The sequence below is a fragment of the Muntiacus reevesi genome, chromosome 13 (genome assembly GCF_963930625.1).
Source record: "Muntiacus reevesi chromosome 13, mMunRee1.1, whole genome shotgun sequence".
In the NCBI taxonomy this organism is placed as follows: domain Eukaryota; kingdom Metazoa; phylum Chordata; class Mammalia; order Artiodactyla; family Cervidae; genus Muntiacus; species Muntiacus reevesi.
This window is the reverse complement of record NC_089261.1, coordinates 57,405,392-57,427,469: the sequence shown is the minus strand read 5'-3', so window position 1 is coordinate 57,427,469 and position 22,078 is coordinate 57,405,392. Positions and strand designations below refer to the sequence as shown.

The following is a 22,078-nucleotide window of genomic DNA, read 5'->3' as shown; positions in this document are numbered from 1 at the left end:
ACAATGAGTGTTGTGGGACTTGCACACACTTGAGTTACTTTCTTTTCTTCCCTATCCACTTCAGAGTTCCACATCTCTTTAAAGCACATGTAGGGTTATATTTGAACTGCAAATAATTTATTCCCTTGTACTCATCTCAGAATATATCATAGCCTCATTTTTTATTCCAGAGAGACATACTTCAAAACTACATTATTCCTTCTGTGATGTTCAGAGTTTGGGCAGGGATATCACTTTCACGTCCTGGCTTCATCCTTCACCAACTAGGTGACCCTCAGCAAATTATATAACCTCTCTATGAACTTCAAGATCTTCAGCTATAAATCAGGGCTGTGACGTTGGGATGATTAAAGCAAAGATCTTCCTGATACATGGTAGAGGTCAGTAAATGGTAGCTGTGGGGAGCAAAGCCTTGGAAACAAGTCGTGTTCTCCTAGGCTGTGAAAGCGTGCGCTTCTGTGCCTTTCTGTAAAATCTCATGAAACTAAGAGCTGCAGTTACACATAGCTATTGGATATGCATTTGATATATTTGAGTTGATAAACATACCAAGAGCATGGGCTTTGGAGGTGTCTGCTTGGGTTTGAGTTCCTTCCTGTTTTGCCGCTTAACTCGGAAACTTGGAAAGTTAGTTTCTCTGGGCCTCAAATTTCTTGTGTATAAAATGAAGGTGAAATTAGTGTATCTCATATGGCTGTTGCAAAGCTGGAATGACTCAGTACATGTAAAACTCTTAAAACAATATTTGGCAAAGAGTAAGTGCTTGAAAAATCTACATGCAGGTCAGGAAGCAACATTAGAACTGGACATGGAACAACAGACTGGTTCCAAATAGGAAGAGGAGTACGTCAAGGCTGTATACTGTCACCCTACTTATTTAACCTATATGCAGAGTACATCATGAGAAACACTGGGCTGGAAGAAGCACAAGCTGGAATCAAGATTGCCGGGAGAAATATCAATAACCTCAGATATGCAGATGACACCGCCCTTATAGCAGAAAGTAAGGAGGAACTAAAAAGCCTCTTGATGAAAGTGAAAGAGCAGAGTGAAAAAGTTGGCTTAAAGCTCAACATTCAGAAAAATAAGATCATGGTATTTGGTCCCATCACTTCATGGCAAATAGATGGGGAAACAGTGGAAACAGTGGCACTTTATTTTTTCGGGCTCCAAAATCACCGCAGATGGTGATTGCAGCCATGAAATTAAAAGATGCTTACTCTTTGGAAGGAAAGTTATGACCAACCTAGACAGCATGTTAAAAAGTAGAGACATTACTTTGCCAACAAAGGCCCGTCTGGTCAAGGCTATGGTTTTTCCAGTGGTCATGTATGGATGTGAGAGTTGGACTGTGAAGAAAGCTGAGTGCTGAAGAATTGATGCTTTTGAACTGTGGTGTTGGAGAAGACTCTTGAGAGTCCCTTGGACTGCAAGGAGATCCAACCAGTCTATCCTAAAGATCAGTCCTGGGTGTTCATTGGAAGGACTGATGCTGAAGCTGAAACTCCAATACTATGGTCACCTCATGTGAAGAGTTGGCTCATTGGAAAAGACCCTGAGCTGGGAGGGATTGGGGGCAGGAGGAGAAGGGGACGACAGAGAATGAGATGGCTGGATGGCATCACCGACTCAATGGATGTGGCTTTGGGTGGACTCCGGGAGTTGGTGATGGATAGGGAGGCCTGGCATGCTGCGGTTCATGGGGTCACACAGAGTCGGACACAACTGAGTGACTGAACTGAACTGAACTGAAGTGGTCCAAACATGTTAGTTGATGTTAACTGTTATATTATCTCATAGAATAGGAAGAATCACAGAGTCAGAAAACTTGAATGGAGTCAGCCTTAATTAGTGATGTCTCTTCTATCCACTCCCAGATAATTCCCATTACTTAGCTTTCCAGTCCCCTTTAGAGCGCCACATCTCCTGAAAGCGATATAGGATTATAATGCAATCAGAATTCTACTTTTTAGTTATTAACTCCATAGAATTGTGACATACTTTCAGGAAAAATGTTTACATATCTCTTGATCAGAAATTATTTGTTATCACCTTCTACTTACAGGTCTTGCGTTAGTTTTTTAAACAGTCCTTCTAAAGACAACTTGATTGTGAAAAGACCTTTTAAAGGCTTCATGGAGATTCTAAACATCTTTTTTCTATTTAGTTATGTATTTATTTACTGCTTTATTGAGATAGAATTGTATGTCAATTCTGTTGACAAATTGAGTGATGTACCGTGTGATGATTTGATACACATGTATTATTGTGAAATGATTACCTCAGTAAAGTCAGTTAACACTTCCATGTCCTCACATAATTGCCATTTTCTGTGTGGACAAGAACATTTAAAATCTACTCTGTTAACAACTTTGAACTATGTATCAGTATGGTTAATTATAGTCATCATGCTGGACATTAGGTTCCCAGAAGTTGTTTTGACAGCTCGAAGTTTGTTCCTGTTAGCCAATATCTCCCCAGTTCCTTCAGCTCCAGCCCCTGGCAGCCACCATTGTATTCCCTATTTTAATGGGTTTGGCATTTTTACATTCCACATGAGAACATACCGTATTTGTATTTCTCTGAACTATTTTTTAAAAGGTAGTTGGGTCTCTGTGTATCCTTCTACTTCAATTGGATTTTCTTAAATAAGCAATTATTCACTTAGTGGTTAAGTGATTTATATGAAAAGTATTTTATAGTGATTCTTTGGTATCTTAAATTACTGATTCTCCCATCTCTTTTCCAGTGGTTTGTAATCCAGCCGTAAGCTATCAAACTGCCTGTCTCCTTAGATATAATTCTGCCATGTATACTTAAAGGCTATCTTTAACCTTCCCTTGTTTTGAGTATTTGTTTACTATTAAGACTGATGGTGCTAGAATGACAATATATGTTTTAAATTTGATATACCTTAAAAATTACTCACATATGTGGTCTAAATTTGTATGCTAGATGTACAAACACAAGGTTTTAACGTATCTACCATGCATACAAATTCTGTTTCTCAGTTTTGTTCCAGGATAAAAGATAAACTAATGTAAAATGTAAATGAAATGTGCATTTGTTTATTTTAGAGCTCATTTAATAGCAACTCATAATTTACTTGGGAGCTCAAAGCCTGGGAAAAAGCTGTGCCTTGTACGGCAGGAGAAGTCCTGCAGCTGTGTGCAGGCATTGCTGCAGTTGTCTCTGTGGCGTGCTTAGCACTCCCTCTTCCCCCACGGCTATAAAGCACCACATACAGTGTATGTGTATGTGTAACTTATTTAATGTAAGAGAAAGAACCTTATGAGCATCCAAAGCTGAAGTATACCTCTTCCCATCCCTGTCATAATCCTTTTCATATCTTTTAGAGGTAATCACTGTCATAACCTTTTATGATAATTTCTTTAGTTTTTTAAAAAATACTTTTACCACCTTTGCCTGCATCTCTAAGCAATAGATTAGGGTCTGTTTTTGATCTCTTAACTGGTTTATTTGGTATTCTCAGATTTCTCCCTTCCCACTCCCTTTTTTTTTTCTTTTTTTTTTTGGCCAGCTTGATCAGTCTTATTCTTTAATTTTCAGTTATACTACAAATCATCTTAAGTTTTATTTTTTAAGTTTTAAGTTAATTGTTGCTACAGTAAAATATGTGTACAAGTTGAAAGTCTGAAAGGACCACAACAGCACTTAGAAGAACACTTCTCTCTCCACCCCACACCTTCATCCTACTCCTCAGGAATACTTCTCTTACTCTGAGTTAGTTTAGCTGTTTGGGGGAGTTCTTTTTGGTATGTGCTTTCATATTTCTAAATGACATATGTGCAGTCCTACATGTAGATGTGTGTGTACATGTCTGTGAAGACATGATCTAATGATGTCTTGTGCCGTGTTCAGCTGCTGAGTCATGTCTGACTCTGCAAGCCCGTGGACTGCCGCCCACCAGCTTCCTCTGTCCTTGGAAATTTTCAGGCAAGAATATTGGAGTGGGTTGCCATTTCCTCCTCCAGGGGATCTTCCTGACCCAGGAATCGAAGTTGCATCTCTTGTGTCTCCTGCATTGGCAGGCAGGTTCCTACTATGCAGTATTAGGATTTAGCCCTGTAATCCTATTTCTTCTCTCAAAAACTTCTCTTTATTTTCCTAGTGTAGCTTTTCTTGCTATTTACTAAATCATTATACACCTTTTCATTGTCATGACCACATTAGTCAAAATAAATCATTATTTTTGTAGAATTTATGATTGCCTCATTTTTTCCCCTGAATTTTAAGAATGTTATCAGCAATATTGCTATATCCCTAAGTTCTGTGACAGATCTTTCAAAAACTTCTGGAAACAGTCATACATCCTCTCTCAGTTTCACATTTTTTTTTTTTTCATGTAAGCATCCCTGCTGTACCTTCAGCTGGCTACTGTGTCCATGTGTCAATCAGTGGACATTCATTCAGAGAAGCAGAGCACTGGTGTATGCTTATTTATGTGTGTGTGTGTGTGTCTGAGGGCTGGTGTTGTATAGAATAGTTTTGTTTGAAGGATTTTGTCTTACACAAGTAAGAGTTGGTTAAATAAATTCTACAAGGCTGTTGCTTTCACATCTGAATGCTAGAGCTTGAAGTCCCCAGGGCAGAAAGTCAGAAGTGAAGATGGTAAAGTGGTGAAGGGCAAGGGCAAGCTGGAACCCATACTCCAACTCGAGAAACTGTGATCCACATCAGTGGAAGGAGTGACGCCCTTTGTCATGGAGCAGACACGCACTCATCTTGGGAGGCAGAGAATCCACAGGAGGACTTGGGGAAGATGCAGCAGTTGTAGGCCTGGCTGCTGACCCATGACAGCGGGGTGTGTCAGCATGTAGTGACAACTTATGTGGGTCCCTAGTTTGATGATCTGCAAAACCTGTAGACTCACCTACCTCCAAGTTCAGAATGGCTGCTGCTTCAGTCCTGCTGTCGAAACCTTCCACGAAAATCTCTCCTGTCTCACCTAACCAGAAACGTGCCAGGAAGGGAGTTCCAGGAAGTGCAGTTTAGGTTAGCGCAGCTGGCCTGCTAGAGAGCCACTGTGGCGGCCTTGAGACCATTTCTCTTAGATCTCTGACTGACGGCCCCAGCTGCTGCTTTTCAGTATCCAGCCCCCATCAGTGCCCCACCCAGAGTGAGCGCAGCAGGGGTACTAACTGAGGCTCATTTCTGGGTATTCTGGAGTCCTCTGACAGGCAGCCATGACTTAAGGGCTCCTTGACAGCCAAGCCAGATGTTCACTAGAACTGCACTGCAGTAGCAGACGTCCACCCCACCCTCCTCCTTCCCCCATCTCCTCCTGGGCTCAGACCTGCACTGCTATCTAACAGCTCTTCCAGCCTTCCCTGGCTCCCTCCCCACTTTCTCTCACAGATGTTTCCTTTAATAAATGTCTTGTATATCTGTTTCTGTCTTGGTGTCTGTTCAGAGGACTTGGACAAACAAATCTCTTCTTAAGACATCCCTTCAACAACATCTTGGGAATTTCCTTCATCTTCTTTTTTGGTAGATTCCTTGTTCCTTGGGTCCCAGGTCTTCACTTTTCTTGACTTTCTTCCTCTTTTGGTGAAATGTATCCTCCATATGGGAGTAAAACTGTTGAAACCTTGCATGACTGAAAACTTTATTTTAATCTCACCCTCGAGGGATGATTTGGCTGGGTATGGAATTCTTGTTTGGAAATAATTTTTCATCAGAATTTTAAGCACATTCTCCATTGCCTCATAGTTTTCTGTATAAATGTTGAGAAATACAATGCCACTTTTGATTTCTGTTGCTTTGCCTGTGACCTGTTTTTCTCTGTAGAGGCTTTTAAAATTGCCATACCTTTGATGTTCAGAAGTTTTATGATGGTTCTGCCATGGGTGTGTGTGTGTGTGTGTGTGTGTGTGTGTGTGTGTTTCTGCCATGGGTGTGTGTGTGTGTGTGTGTGTGTGTGTGTGTGTGTTTCTGCCATGGGTGTGTGTGTGTGTGTGTGTGTGTGTGTGTGTGTGTGTTCTTCATCTTACTGAGTGTTTGTGGTTCGCATCAGTGTGGAAGCACCTGTCCTTTAGTTCTGAGAAGTGCTCTTATGTTCCTTCATCTTTTTCCTCTATGTTCTCTCTTTCTGAATTCACATTTGTTAGCAGTGATTCTTCCTGCATTGAGCCACTGATTTTCTTATTTTCTTTCTTTTTGTTTTCTCAAATTCCAAACAGTTCATTTAACTTTGTATAATTAAATGCACGCGTGTGTGTTAGTTGCTCAGTCGTGTCCGACTCTTTGCGACTCCATGGACTGTAGCCCTCCAGGCTCCTCTGTTTGTGGGATATCTGAGGCAAGAGTACTGGAATGGGTTGCCATTTATTCTTCTCCGGGGGATCCTCCAGAACCAGGGATCAAACCTGGGTCTCCTACGTTGCAAGCAGCTTCTTTACTGTCTGAGCCACCATGGAAACCCTGTATGTGTATATATATATACACACACACATACATATACACATACATATATACATATGTATATATGCTCACACACACACAGGTGCATGCATGCAAAGAACTGATTCATTGAAAAAGATCCTGATGCTGGGAAGATTGAGGCCAAGAGGAGAAGGGGGTGACAGAAGATGAGATGGTTGGAGATGGCATTACTGACTCAGTGGACACCAGTTTGAGCAAACTCAGGGAGATGGTAAAGGATGGGGAAGCCTGGCATGCTGCAGTTCATGGGGTTGCAGAGAGTCGGACACGACTGAGCAACCAAACAACAATGTATATGTATATTTCTAAGACCTATTTTTGCTTCTTGGTCTTTTGTATAAAACAGCATGCTATTCTTGTTTTAAGGATGCTTTCCTTTATGAAGCTGAAGATATTAATAAAGCTTTGCTTTGTTTTTAAATTTTTTGTCCTCCCTTTATTGCTTCTCTTCAGATTTCCTTTTTTGTTTTTGCTTTTTTTAAATTTCTGCTTTTTGTTTTTATTTTCTTTTTCATTTTTTTTTTACATGCATGGAGAGTCTTGGCTGTTTTCTCATAGCCTAGGAGTGAGGCACAGATTAGCAGTTGGGGAGCAGTTTTCTGCTCATGATTGAATTTGATGCTTACCAAACCTTCCAGCAGTGTGGTCAGGCTGGTACCTTCACCTCTGTGCACACAGGCCACCTTCTCAATGAGGCCTATTGTGACCATCTTATTTAAAACTGCACACACCTGCCCTCTGGTGCTTCTGATCCTTCTTTTCCTGCTCTGTATTTTCCACAAAGCTTTTTCCCCTCAGAGCACTTTTATTACCTAATGTATTATATAATACCTTATTTATTATATTTGTTATTCATTTTCTGTCTTCCCTCAGTAGAGTATTGGCTCCACAAGAGCAGAGATTTTGTTATTATTTTTATTTTCACTGATAGTGCCTAGCACAAAATAGGCATTCAATAAATATTTATTAAATTGGGGACACTCACATCACTGTGTATACCTCTCATCCTACGGATTTGTTCTTTTTTTGCTTTTCTCTTTTTCTTATGGTCTTATTTTTTTTCCAGAAAATAGTAATTCTTTCTCTGGCCTAGAGGCATAGGGTGGAGGATAGGAGGTGGGATGTGGAAGGGGCTCCAAGATGATCTGCCTGGGAGTCAGCAGCCTTGTAGCTGAGCAAGATGAAGAGAGCTGAGGTTCACTGTTAAATGTCTAGACGTTCACTCCATTAAAAAAAAAAAAATAATATGCTGCCATCTTGTCTTGTTTTACTTCAATCTAGATCCTCCCTTCTTTAACCCGTACAGATAATATGAACTTTAGTTTTCTATGGGAGTAGGAAAGCGAAGGTCACCTGCCTACTTAAGCTAGGGACTGGTGAGAATATTGACATCAAACTGTTTCCTAATTGGATAACTTGTTTTCATGTTTGCATACTTGTTTATTTTTAACCAAACCTGACCCTCCTACCTTCAGAATGACCTGGTGCTTTCACTTTCAGAGATATTAGGGTACAGTGCACCGTGCTTCTTCGTGACCTCTCCCGTTCTCCCTGCCTTTGTGGATTTATACATTTTTCAAATTCTTTAACTGTCATTTTTGTTGGTGTCTGGGATCTATTATTTCCTAAACTATTTTGCAAGGCATTTATAAATTATATTCATCAAAATGGTATATGCATAAGGAATAATGGATGATTAGATATAACTCCTGAACATAAATAAATTTCCAATAAATTGATAATTTCCTTTTACTACACCAATCATAGTTTCCAGTAATCCAGGACACAGTTAAGTCCACACTTTGTTGACTGATGAACAGAGTCTACTAGATTCTAGTGGTAGTATGATGGCACTTAAATATCCTCTTTGGAAAGTTTAAAAGTACTTTGTATATGTGTTTGTATACTTGTGTGTTTTCTCGTATCAGGAGAGAGATGAAAAAAGATATAAACCTAATTGGAATCTGCAGTTCGCATTTAAGGAATAGAGTGTGGGGATTGAAAAGTAGAGGGCCATAAGTTGAGAATAGTTGTTCACATTAACCGTGAGTGCTAGGGTTTCGAAAATGGAACAAAATCTTGGTGAAAGGTTGTGTAGTTACTGAACTTCAGACTTAAAGAAAAGTTAGAGTTGGGGGACCAGGCTCTCATGTGACAGACCAAAAGTTCTTGTATTATTCTTATATTTAAAAATATAAAAATAATTCACTAAACTAGAGCATATCCTAGACTTGACCCATTTTAGATGACATATAGTCAATGTCCCTTTGCCCTCTCGTGATCTTTGGAATATTTTCAGAGTCGGTTTCCCGCACAGTGTAAATTTGCTTTTGCCCTACTGCAGGTTATATGGCTAAAATGTGGGTCAGGGGCCATACAACACGAGACAGAGGAGATAAGCAGAGACTAGATCATGCAGGGCTTTGTCAGCAGTGTTAAGGATCGATTTATTCTTAACTATAATGAGAAACTAGTGAAAGGTTTTTCAGGTTTACGTTTTTGTCTGATGACTCTGCTGCTAATCTGAGCTTAGACTGGAGGAGGACAGAAGCAGCTCTGGTAAAACTGGTTGACAAGTCTCTAGTAACAGTCCTGGGCAGCAGGTATTGCTGATTACCTATGCCACATGCCTCCATCTCCTTTCCTTGCCCAGAGAGACCACTTCCCACAGTAAAGACAGAAAATGCCTGATACTCCATTTCCAGCTTCCCTTGCAGTTAGTGCAGAGAGGCATGTGATCCAGAAATGGCCAATGGGAAATCTGATAGCTTCAGGAAAACATTTTCCTCTATAATTAAAACAGGAGAAAGCCTTTTTGGACATTTGGTGTGTGAGAACATGATGCTTGCAGCTGCTGCAGAGATCATTGACAACCGAGTATGTATGACAGAGCAGAAAGGTCTGGGCCTTTTTTTTTAAACTTTTTATCTTTACATGGATACAAAAAGTCCACATATCGTGTGAAAGGCTCACTGAATTTTCATGAATTAAAGAAATCTATGTAATCAGCAACCAATAAAAACCCAGAAACCCTTCTTATGCTTTCTTATGCACTCTCAGGGTCAATCATTATTCTGATAATATGGATTACTTTCACCTGGATTTAAAAAACATCTGTTTTGTTTCTGTTTTCATCTTTCAGTGTTTTGCATTAGGGAGATGGCATCATATTTTGTATATACTCTTTTGGGTCTGGCTTGTTTTTGCTTGGGTTTCCCTGGTAGCTCAGATGGTTAAGAATCTGCCTGTAGTGCAGGAGACCCAGGTTCGATCCCTGTGTTGGAAAGATCCCCTGGAGAAGGGAATGGCTACCCATTCCAGTATTTTTGCCTGGAGAATCCCATGGACAGAGGAGCCAGATGCGACTGAGTGACTAACTTTGTTTGTTTGTTTTATTCAGCATGTTTGTAAGAGTCATCTGTATATTTGGGTAGCTATAGATTGTTCATTTTCTTTCCTGTAGAACATTATGTTTTGTGAATATACTCCAACTTATTCATTTGGCTGTTGGTATGCATTTGGCTGGTTTGGCTAGCTGGAGCTCCTGTGAATATTTTCATATACACACTGTTGAATATATATATGCATTTCTGTTGGGTGTGTATCTCTTTGATTTGTAGTAGTTCTTTAAATAGTTAAGATAGGATTCCTTTTCTACACATAGGCATAGGCATATTTCCCAATCTGTGACTTGTTTTTTCCACACTCTTAATTATATCTTTTTTTTAATTGTATCTTTTGATGAACAGAAGTTCTTAATTCTGAAATAGTTGACCACTATTTGTTGATTGATGCTTTTTGTGTCCTGTTTAAGAAAATTTTACCTAATCCAGAGTTATAAAGATATTTTATTTTCTTTTGGAAGCTTTAGTTTTTAAACGACTTTGACGTTTAAATTCAAATTCATCTGAAATCGATTTTTGTTTATGGTGAGAAGTGAAGAAATCAAGATTATTATTTTCCCCCCGAAATGGAAATCCAGTTCATCTAGCATCATTGCTTGAAGAAACTTACATAAATAACAAACTTATGTATAACAAAAATATACATAGTTTTGTCATGGATTTTAAACCTTCTATTTCTTCTTTTTGTTTATCTTTTCCCTACTGCACCAGTGAGTGTCATCTTTGACAAAAATCAGATGTCTTGTAAATTTGTGGGTTTGTTCCTGAACTCCGCTCTGTTGGTTTGTTAGTCTGTCTTTGCACGAATTCTGCACTGTTGCAGTTATAACTTATGTTGACCTTATGTCTAGTGGCCTTGCTTTATTAATTCTAATTTTATTAATTCTAATAGTTTATAGATTCTTTCTTAATTTTCTAGATGTGCAGTCATATGATTTACAAGTAATAGTATTTTTTCTTCCCTTCCAATCCTATTCATCTTCTCCCTTTCCTTCTGTCCCTCTCTCCTCTGTTCCCTTCCATTTTCCTTGCATTATTGTATGTTTATGACCTCCAGTACAATATTAAATAGAAGGGGTCATAGTGGTGGTTGTCTTTTTATAATCTCTTTAGAAAAGTTTTTAATATTTCTTCATTTTATATGATGAGTAGGGTAGGTTATTTGCTTGAAAGATGCCCTTTCATATTAAAGAGACTGAATTCTGTTCCTGTTTGCTAAAAGTTAAAGTCATAAATGGATATTGAATTTTTCAAATACCTTTTTTGTGTCTGACAATGATTATAGTGAGTTTCTCTCTATTTCTATTAATAAAAGTCAATTACATTGATTAATTTTTAAGTGGTAATCCAACTTTGCCTACCTGTACTAAACTCCACTTAGTTGGACTTGCTACTCTTTTGTTCTAGATTTTCTTACATTTCATAAGAAAAAGTGGTCTGTAATTTTTTTTTCTTAAATGTTTCTTAAATTTTTTTTTTAAATGTTTTTATGAGGCAAGAACAACTTGTTGGAACCAAAGTTGTTCTGGCCTCATAAATTAAAAAAAAAAATATCCCTCCCTTTTCTATTCTCTAAGCATTTGTGCAGAGTTGATACCATTTCTTCGTTAAATATTTGGAAGAGTTGAATGGTAATGCCATCTGGACCTGGAGTTTTGTGATGAATTTTAAATTACAAGGCAGTTTTTTTTTTAATAGATATAGTTCTATTCAGATTTTCCATGTCTTCTTTTTGTTATTTTTGATAAGTTGTATTTTTGAAGGAGCCTGTCAACTTTGTCTTCTGATATATGTGTGTGTGTGTGTGTGTATTTATATATATATGTATAATCTGTTGAGTCAATCTGATAAATTCTTAATTTCAGTTATTTTATTTTCAGCTCTATCATTTCTATTTTAAAAGTATATTCTAATTCTCAGATGAAATGATCATTTCATTTATTCATCGTTCCCTCTTCTTAGCTTGGTTAATAATAGTAATGATTTTTTTGATTGATTGCTAGGCTAGACTCTAGATCTGTGCAGTTCAGCCACATGTGGCTTTTGGCTAGTCTTAATTGTGATATGTATGGTATAAGTGTAAAATGTCAGATTTTAGTGATTTGGTACCAAAAAAAAAGTATGTGAAATAGCTCAGTAACTTTTTACATAGATCACATGTTGAAATGATATTCTGGATATACTAAAATGAAATTAATTTGACCTGTTTCTTTGTGCTGTTTAAAATGTAGTTCTCAGCCCTCAGAGATTGCCAGACACTCTGCTCTTCTTTTGGGAGACCCCTTACTTACCCATTCACTTTCCTGTTCCAAATAACTTCACAATGTGGCAGATATTTTGAGGGGAAAATAGGCTGTGTGCTTAAAGATCTTGAGGTTTCTAAGTATGTCTTTTCTGAAAGACCACACTAGTCATAGTTCCATGTGTTTCAAGAAGCACCTCTCTATCTGGGCAAAACCATGATTTGTAACATCTCACCTTGTCCTAGAATCAGTAAACACCCCCTTGGTTCAAGTGAGTACAGAAAGACAAGTTACCTCCCTGCAGTTCTCCCCTTCCCAGACTGTGGCCTGCTGTAGTCCTCTTTGTTTTAGCGGTTCTCTGACAACTCTAAAATGATGATTTAAAGAGATTTGCCTGTAGTTATTGTCAGTAGGAACACTGTCTTCCTCAAACTACTCCAGTCTCTTAAATTTAAAAGAGATATATTTAGAGATGTGTTTGCATTCAGAACTGCTCTGGCTGTGTCCTCTATCATGGAATCTTTCTGCCTTACCTTGCCTTGCCTTCCATAGATAACCCTGTCCTTTGCTAGCACCTTTAGAGGCTGCCTTTTAAAAGAGAGATATAAAATTTTGAATCATCAGCATATTGCCATTTAAAGCACCAGAAATCATGGGTCTGGATGCAGTCATCTAGGATAGTTGTGTAGAATTAAACTCTGTATTATGAAACCAGTGTTAGGACAGAACTATGAGGAATGCAGTGTTTAAAGAACAGAAAGAGGAGTGCCCAGAGAGCGAAAGGAGATGAGAAAGGTAGGAGGAGGAAGAAGAGAAGAGAACATTTCAATTAAGAGGGTGCATCAAATTATGTAGAAAGGAAAAGAAAGTTTCAAGTAAAAAGAATTATGTGGATTTAGCAATAAAACATGCCTATGAGGAAAGCATAAAATTTTATGGGAATAAAATTATCCTAATTTTATTGATGATTTACAAAAATGATGATTTTATATCATTCATCCTGATAGATGGAGAAGTAAAGGTTTCCCAAGGAGAGGTAATTTGCTTAAAGTCAAGAGTAGACGTGAAATTTAAATCTTGGTTTTCTTTTGACACCTGGTCTGATGTCCTTTTCACAGCACTACATATTTTTATCTATTGCTATCATTTCTTGATCATTCATTACATGGAAAAGACTTTTCTCTTTTTACAAAGCTCAGTCATAATTTTATTCTGCGTGTATGTTGTTCAGTCACTAAGTCATGTGCGACTCTTTGTAACCCATTGGACTACAGCACGCTGGGTCACCCTGTCCTTCCCCATCTCCCGGAATTCACCCAAGTTCCTGTCCATTGAGTCAGTGATGCTGTCCAACCATTTCCTCCTCTGCTACCCTCTTCTCCTTTTGCCTTCAATCTTTCCCAGCATCAGGGTCTTTTCCAATGAATTGACTATGTATGTGTATGTAGTTGTTATATATTTGCTGTTTTTCTTTTCTTTGAGAGAACATTTTTATTTTTTCTAATTTTATTGAGAAATAATTGAGATACATCACTGTGTAAGTTTAAGGTGTACAACATGATGGTTTGATTTACTTATTTTGTGAAATGGTTACCACAATAGGTTTAGTTAACATCCATCATCAGATAATGAAAAGAAGAAAAAAAATTCTCCTTGTGATAAGAACTCTTAGGACCTACTCTCTTAACAACTTTCCAAGGTATCATATAGCAGTGTTAACTATAGTCATCATGGTGTACATTGCCTCCCTAGTACTTACCTTATCTGTTTTTCTTTTCAGTGATACTTAAGTCTGGCTTACTTGTTCTTGTCCTCCAGAGATTTTCTGCAATTTCTTAACATTTCTTCACCATTTTGGGCTTTTGATGAAATTATTGTTTTTGACATTCACTTCAAATTTAATTCAGAATTGTTCCTGTAGATTAGTAGAACAATCTATCTAGTTCTTATCTTTCTGTTAGGCCTCTTTTTTTTTGTTGTTTCCCAAACAGGTAACTTTAAGATTTATACTGTCAAAAACTGTGTAAGTTTAACTCTCCAGGAACTCTTTCTGGAGGAAATGTCTCTATATAAAAAGTCTTTCCGACTTACAAGTCCAGAATTAATGTCTTGATCCTCTGTAGCAGAGTGACTGATTTTGACCTCAGGGTGACTTTCTTAGGTGGGGTCACCTTCTTCACTAGGGTCAAAGAGCTTGCTTTCCATAGTGAGCTCTTTTAGTTGGATTCTGTCTTTCTTGTTAAACTGCCTTTGTGGTATCCTTACTTTCAACAAATTTGGAACTTCTGAAGTTTCTTTTGGATCCTACTAGATTTTCTTTCTCTACAAGTAGGTCATCACTGCAGTTAACTGGTTGTATTCCTTCCGAAGTGAAAGGATGGTTAAAATGCCAGAATCTGCTGCTTCATGTATAACAGTTCTCCTATTGAGAGTCTGTAGAATTTTATCAACTCACAGCTGTGGTTAATGAAGGAGCACAAGGTGGGGAGAGAGGAGAGCAGAGGGCAGCTTTCTTGAAGCAACTTTCAAGTCATTGTCCCTTCTCTCATTTATTTCCCAGGGATATGTGATCAGCAATAGGAAACAACACATGAGCAGCTTTGTATTTGATATTTGATGTGATTTTCATTAACAAATGATTTCTTTCTCTTTTTTTTGGTCCTTTTTAAGGTAAGCTTTGTTTATGGTGGAGTTAATCCTTTAAATCCACATATCCTTAGAGGATATCCTGAAATAAATCAGAGCCAGCATAGGGCTAATGACTTAGAGGTTGCTGATAGGAAGCAGAAGATCTTGGAGTCAGGCTGAGAGATTCCTTGAGAGAAACTCTTCATAAGAGAAGTTTGCCAACCCCTGCCCTACATCTATAGTTAGCAGAATTGGGGGTATCTAGCCGGTAAAAAATGTTAAGTGAGGGTATATATGGAAAAAGATCCAAAAGGGGAGATGGTAAAAAGAAAGAATGAAGAGGAATATAGAAAATTTTACATTTTAATGGTGATATAAATTTTATTTATTGAGGTCCAAATTAGAAATGGGGAAAACAAGGAAGTTAAATTGGCAAAATTTTATCGTTTATTAATTTTCTGTTTAAAAATAACAAAAAATAGTGAAAATATTTTTCACTTAAAATATATTAGCCTTTTAATCATTATTATAAAAAAGGCATTAAAATTATATCTACTACACATATTTGAGTTTTTGTTTAATCCATGAAATAAGTTAAAATGTGGCAGGATCAGAATAAGAACTCTTTGGAGATGACTGAGAAGTTTAAACAGGGTACAGCAGAACTGAAGTAGATACATGAGCTGTTTTTTATGACTCTCAGGCAATGTAGTTGATTGTGAAGCTATTTGAGAGATGTTAATAGCTATATATACTTTATAATATACTTTTAGTGACTGAGATCAGTAATTTTCTTATGTTCTGAAGAAATAATATACTAATATTTATTGAATAATTTACTATGTTTACAGTGCCCCAAATTCTACACTACAGAATCTTAGTATAACTTCCATTACAGTGAAGCATTTAAAAAATACTCTAATAGTAGCATTGAGTCTCTCAGAAGTAGATGGTCTATCAGAAGTAGAAGTAGATAGATAATTAATTTGGTTAAATTTATTCAAAACATGATGCTGTTAAAGTGCTGCTCTCAGTATGTCTCAACATGTCAGCAAATTTGGAAAACTCAGCAGTGGCCACAGGACTGGAAAAGATCAGTTTTCATTCCAATCCCAAAGAAGGGCAAGGCCAAAGAATGTTCAGACATTTGTGTACCATTGTGTTCATTTCACATGCTAGCAAGTAATGCTAAAAATCCTTCAAGCTAGGCTGTAACAGTACGTGAACCAAGAACTTCCAAATGTACAAGCTGGGTTTAGAAAAGGCAGAGGAACCAGAGATCAAATTGCTAACATTTGTTGGCTCATAGAGAAAGCAAGGAAATTTCAGAAAAATATCTGCTTTGTTGACTATGCTAAAGTCTTTGACTGTGTGAATCACAACAAACTGTGGAAAATTCTTAAAGAGATGAGAATATCAGACCACCTTCTCTGTCCCCCTAGAGACTTGAATGCAGGTCAAGAAGCAACAGTTAGAACCAGACATAGAACAACAGATTGGTAAAATTGGGAAAGGAGAATGTCAAGGCTGTATATCGTCCTACTGCTTATTTAGCTTATATGCAGAGTACATCATGTGAAATGCCAGGCTGGATGAATCACAAGCTGGAATCAAGGTTGATGGGAGAAATATCAGTAACCTCAGATATGCAAATGATACCACCCTTATGCCAGAAAGTGAAGACGCGCTAAAGAGCCTCTTGATGAAGGTAAAAGAGGAGAGTGAAAAAGCTGACTTAAAATCCAACATTTAAAAAACTAAGATCATAGTGTCTGGTCCCATAACTTCATGGCAAATAGAAGGGGGAAAAGTGGAAGCAATGACAGATTTTATTTTCTTGGGCTCGAAAATCACTGTGGATGGTGACTGCAAACATGAAATCAAAAGACACTTGCTCCTTGGAAGAAAAGCTATGACAAACCTAGACAGGGTATTAAAAAGCAGAGACATCACTTTGCCAACAAAGGTTCATATGGTCAAAGCTATGGTGTTTCCAGTAGTCATGTACAGATGTGAGAGTTGGGCCATATAGATGGCTGAGAGCCAAAGAATTGATGCTTTTGAATTGTGGTGATAGAGAAGACTCTTGAGAGCCCTTGGACAGCAATGAGATCAAACTACTTAAGGGAAATCAACCCTGAATATTCATTGGAAGGACTGATGCTGAAGCTCCCATACTTTGACCACCTGATGTGAATAGCTGACTTCTTGGACTTCTTTCCCTGATAGTGGGAGAGATTGAGGGCAGGAGGAGAAGGAACTGACAGAGGATGAGGTGCTTAGTTGGCATCACCAACTCAATGGATGTGAGTTTGAGCAGACTCTGGGAGATGGTGAAAGATAGGAAAGCCTGGCGAGCTAAGTCCCTGGGGTCGCAGTGTTGGACCCAACTTAGTAACTAAACAACAACATTGAGGAGTTGAACAGAATCTTAGTTTTACCTTTTGGTCATTATTGAGATTCATTATTGCATACTTACCTGGAAAGTAGATTATTCTAGCCAGAAGTGCTTTTCCCCTCCTCTGAACTCCTGTGGGTGTCCATTATAGTAGTTTCCTATTGTTGCTGTAGCATATAACCACACACTTAAAACAACATGCAGAAAAAAAAAAAAAAAACAAAAAACATGCAGTTATTATCTTACAGTTCTGAAGGTCAGAAGTCCAGAGTGGACCTAGTGGATTAAAATCAGGTGTCAGCAAGGTGGGTTCTTTTCTGGAGATTGTAAGGGAGAACTGTTCATTGCTTGTTCATCTTTTAGAGGCTTCCAACATTCCTTGGCTTATGGTTGCATCACTCAGTCTTTGCTTCCAGCATCACATCTCCTTTTCAGTCTCTCTTGGCTTTCCTCTTACAATGACCCTGTGATTACATTGCACCTACCCAGGTTATCCAGGATAATCTTTCCATCCCCAGGTATTTAATTTAATCACATCTGCAAAATCATTTTGCCATGTTAGTTAACATATTCAGGGAACTTGGGGAAGGACATGGACATCCCTAGGGGCCCATTATTCTTCCTACCACATCTTTCTCCTTTTATTTAGAATCATTGGATGTCAGAGCTGAAAGGGACATTGGATGAAAACTTGTCCAATCTCTTTACTTTATACATGAAAAAACTGAATGAAACCAGAAAGCCTGTCTGTCTTTGTCTGCCTCTAAGGCTTTATTAAAAGATTTGAAATAAGGCCTTAGTTATGTTTTTTTGTGCTTAACTGTACTTTTATTGTAAGTATACAATATTTACTGCCTGAATAATTAAAAGGTTAGTGATAGAAACCAGGTATATCTTATCTGTAACTCAGCTATTTTGAGTTAGTGCTAATGGAAGTTTATAGAAAGCAACTGACTGAAAATACCATGAAGGGTAGGGATTCATTTATTCTTATATTTTAAAATTAAAAGAAAGAAATTATTCCATCTTAAAAATAACTACCTTTTTTAAGATGCCAATTCTCTGTTTCTTGCCCAACTCTCCTTTTGTCTACTCACCCTCCTTCATAAAAAATGAAAAGAAAGACGAAAGAAAGAAACAAAGAGAAGAAAGAAAAGAAGGGAGAGAAGGAAAAGAAGATACAGTGGTGTTCACTTAATAGTTTTTCTAGAGTAACTCATGGAATCCGGATTGAGTTTCTTTGATATTCATTGCTATTGGGCTGGATAAATAAGTATTATCTGTAATAATATCATGTATTATCTGTAATGCATATCTTTCATATGTATTCAACCCAGGGATCGAACCCAGCTCTCCCACATTGCAGGCAGATTCTTTACCAGCTGAGCCACAAGGGAAGCCCATTCAATAACTTAGATAATTTAAAAATCAGTGTTTATCTTTTAAAAGCTATTTCATAACTTTAGGAAAATTTTTAAAAATTTAGGTTTATTTTTTGAATTATGAATTTTCTTCTCTTGTTAAGGAAGGATAGTTTAGACTCTTGGTTAAAATAAAATGAAAAATTTTTAAAGTTTATCTGGAAAAACATTTTAAAAATCTAGGTTTTAGGTTTAGATTGTCGTTCAGACTAGATAAATGACTTACTGTTTTCCAAGAAAAAAAACTTTGTCTGATGCTTATGCAATGACTGATTTTCTTTTGATATTTTTGTAGTTTATATAGAATCTGATTTATTGTTAGGTGAGTTTGGATGTATTAGACATGGTTCTTGAAATAAAATATACCAGAAGCATTATGTTCTAAGCATTTAGAGTCTTTTCTTACTTGTATCAGCATGGTCTTGCATTGGCCCTATACACCTATACATGTCTAAATCTAAACCTGTATGTTATATGAGTTTCATTAAATACTAAATTGCAAATAATTCTATTTTTATTTTGTCAACTAAGATGGTACATGTAGGTGCTTAACAACTGTAAAAACATGGACCATGCCAAAAGTGCCAAATAACTGATAATGTTTATTATATTGTCATGTTCTCAGTGAGAAAAATGCTAATTATAAGTCAACTTTAAAATGCATTCATTATAATAAATTATGTTTGTTGGGTGAAAACATAATCTGACTCTTCTTTTCTTGGCAGCAACTTGAATTGGTGGAACCAAGTGGCTGGATTCACGTTCCCTTAACTGATAATCATAAGAAGCCAACTCGCACATTCATGATACAGATTGCTGTTCTGGCCAATCACCAAAATGGAAGAGACACCCACATGAGGCAGATTAAAATATACACACCAGTGGAGGAGAGCTCCATTGGCAAGTTTCCTAGATGTACAACTATTGATTTCATGATGTACCGCTCAATAAGGTGACCTTAGAGCAAAAGCCGTTAAACAGCAGTACATATTAAATCTGGTATCTTTATTGAAAAGTAAATTAATTATTTTGCGATTTGGGTATGCATTGAAAAGTATTTTATTGTAAGTTTAATAAATGCATTTTGGGTCATAATATCTTTATTTTCTTTAGCATTTAATAAGGCTCACATATTTTATAATTATTAAAAATGAACTTGAACTAATCATCTAATTTTCCTTATACCAAAAGAAAACCAATCGAACTGCAAAATTTTTTTTTTTTTAATATTATTTTATTAGTTGGAGGCCAATCACTTCACAACATTTCAGTGGGTTTTGTCATACATTGACATGAATCAGCCATATAGTTACACGTATTCCCCATCCCGATCCCCCCTCCCACCTCCCTCTCCACCCGACTCCTCAGGGTCCTCCCAGTGCACCAGGCCCGAGCACTTGACTCATGCATCCCACCTGGCCTGGTGGTCTGTTTCACCATAGATAATATACATGCTGTTCTTTCAAAACATCCCACCCTCACGTTCTCCCCCAGAGTTCAAAAGTCTGTTCTGTACTTCTGTGTCTCTTTTTCTGTTTTGCATATAGGATTATCGTTACCATCTTTCTAAATTCCATATATATGCGTTAGTATGCTGTAATGTTCTTTATCTTTCTGGCTTACTTCACTCTGTATAATGGGCTCCAGTTTCATCCATCTCATTAGAACTGATTCAAATGAATTCTTTTTAATGGCTGAGTAATATTCCATGGTGTATATGTACCACAGCTTCTTTATCCATTCATCTGCTGATGGGCATCTAGGCTGCTTCCATGTCCTGGCTATTATAAACAGTGCTGCAATGAACATTGGGGTGCACGTGTCTCTTTCAGATCTGGATTCCTCAGTGTGTATGCCCAGAAGTGGTATTGCTGGGTCATATGGCAGTTCTATTTCCAGTTTTTTAAGAAATCTCCACACTGTTTTCCATAGTGGCTGTACTAGTTTGCATTCCCACCAACAGTGTAAGAGGGTTCCCTTTTCTCCACACCCTCTCCAGCATTTATTGCTTGTAGACTTTTGGATACCAGCCATCCTGACTGGCATGTAATGGTACCTCATTGTGGTTTTGATTTGCATTTCTCTGATGATGAGTGATGTTGAGCATCTTTTCATGTGTTTGTTAGCCATCTGTATGTCTTCTTTGGAGAAATGTCTGTTTAGTTCTTTGGCCCATTTTTTGATTGGTTCGTTTATTTTTCTGGAATTTGCAAAATTTTAAGATCTACACAAGTATTTTTACTAACTAGGTAATTATTTCATATAGTGATCATGCATTAGAGTAATGATGGATTGCATGTTTGGGAACAAAACTATGTTTTATCAATAGATATTATCTTTACTAAGTCAAAATTTTTATTAGTTTTTTCTATTCAGAGGAATGTCTTATGTTAATGCTAGATCTTTAAAAAAATTTTTTTAATTTGTTTATTTGGTTGGTTCGAGTCTTAGTTGCAGCACACAGGATCTTCCTCTGTGGCACACGGACTTTAGTTGTGGCATGGGTTTAGTTGTTCCACAGCATGTGGGATCTTAGTTCCCCAACCAGAGATCGAACCTGTGGACCCCTGCATTGCACAGCAGATTCTTAACCACTGGACCACCAGAGAAGTCCCAATATTAGGCCTTTTAAAAAACTGTCAAAATAAGCTTAGCATCCAGTGTCTTGTGAGAACCACTCTGATTTGGGGAATGTTATTAATTGTATCATAATTATTGTACTTTCATGAAATATTTTTAACCCGAGTTGTCTATATCCTAATATTGGGTCAGATTGCTACTATAATCTACTGTTTATCCTAATTCTAATGCTGCTTATAGGATAGTTAGTTTCAAATTTGTGTCTGACACTGAAGCCCCATTCCCTGAGGGATAATGTAGCTCACAAAATTTTTAAGAATCCATGAAATTATTCTTTGCACATAAAAATATTTTAAAGGTGCTTAAATGAATTTTCTTTCCATGGTTAAACATGAACCCATTTGATTCTGTATGTCTTCCCCAATGCTACTTGCTGCCCCATATCTCTTACTTTGGGGGAAACAGAACTTCCTTGTATTGGCTGATTTTTTTTTTTGTGGTTGTGCTACATGCTTGTGAGCTCTTAGTTCCCCAACCAGGGCTCAAACCCGGGCCCTTGGCAGTGAAAGCATGAAGTCCTAACCACCGGACCGCCAGGGAATTCCCAGCCCTCATTGGCCCTTGTTTGGGAAAGATTCCTCGGAGGTTCTTGCATTACTGGGTAGACTGAGGTCTTAAATTAGCAATGTTTAAAAAATAATTATGTGTTTTATTTTATTGTGGCAGATTTGATTTATTGTGGCCACTGATTTATGTGGCTGCTATAAAAAATGAAGGTTTCATTTTTTTCACTCAGCAGAATCACAGCTCTTTTTCTATGAGTTCCACAAAGAGTTTGTTATTTTCATTTTCTCCTTAGAGTAAGAAGCCTGGTAGGTGACTATATGGTCAGCAAGAAGTCTGTCACCAAAACTCGTTTGAAATCAGCAAATTAATCCC

The 22,078-nt window shown here is 37.4% G+C and overlaps 1 protein-coding gene across 1 annotated transcript in view; it reads left to right on the top strand.

The window, feature by feature from the left end:
• ANAPC10 (anaphase promoting complex subunit 10) overlaps positions 1–19,654 on the top strand; it is a 77,836-nt gene extending 58,182 nt beyond the window's left edge. The window contains exon 5 of the mRNA XM_065903875.1: positions 19,285–19,654. Within this exon, the coding sequence (XP_065759947.1) occupies positions 19,285–19,515 (231 nt within the window). The 3' untranslated portion in view covers positions 19,516–19,654. The remainder of the gene's footprint in view (positions 1–19,284) is intronic.
• The last annotated feature ends 2,424 nt before the right edge of the window (positions 19,655–22,078 follow it).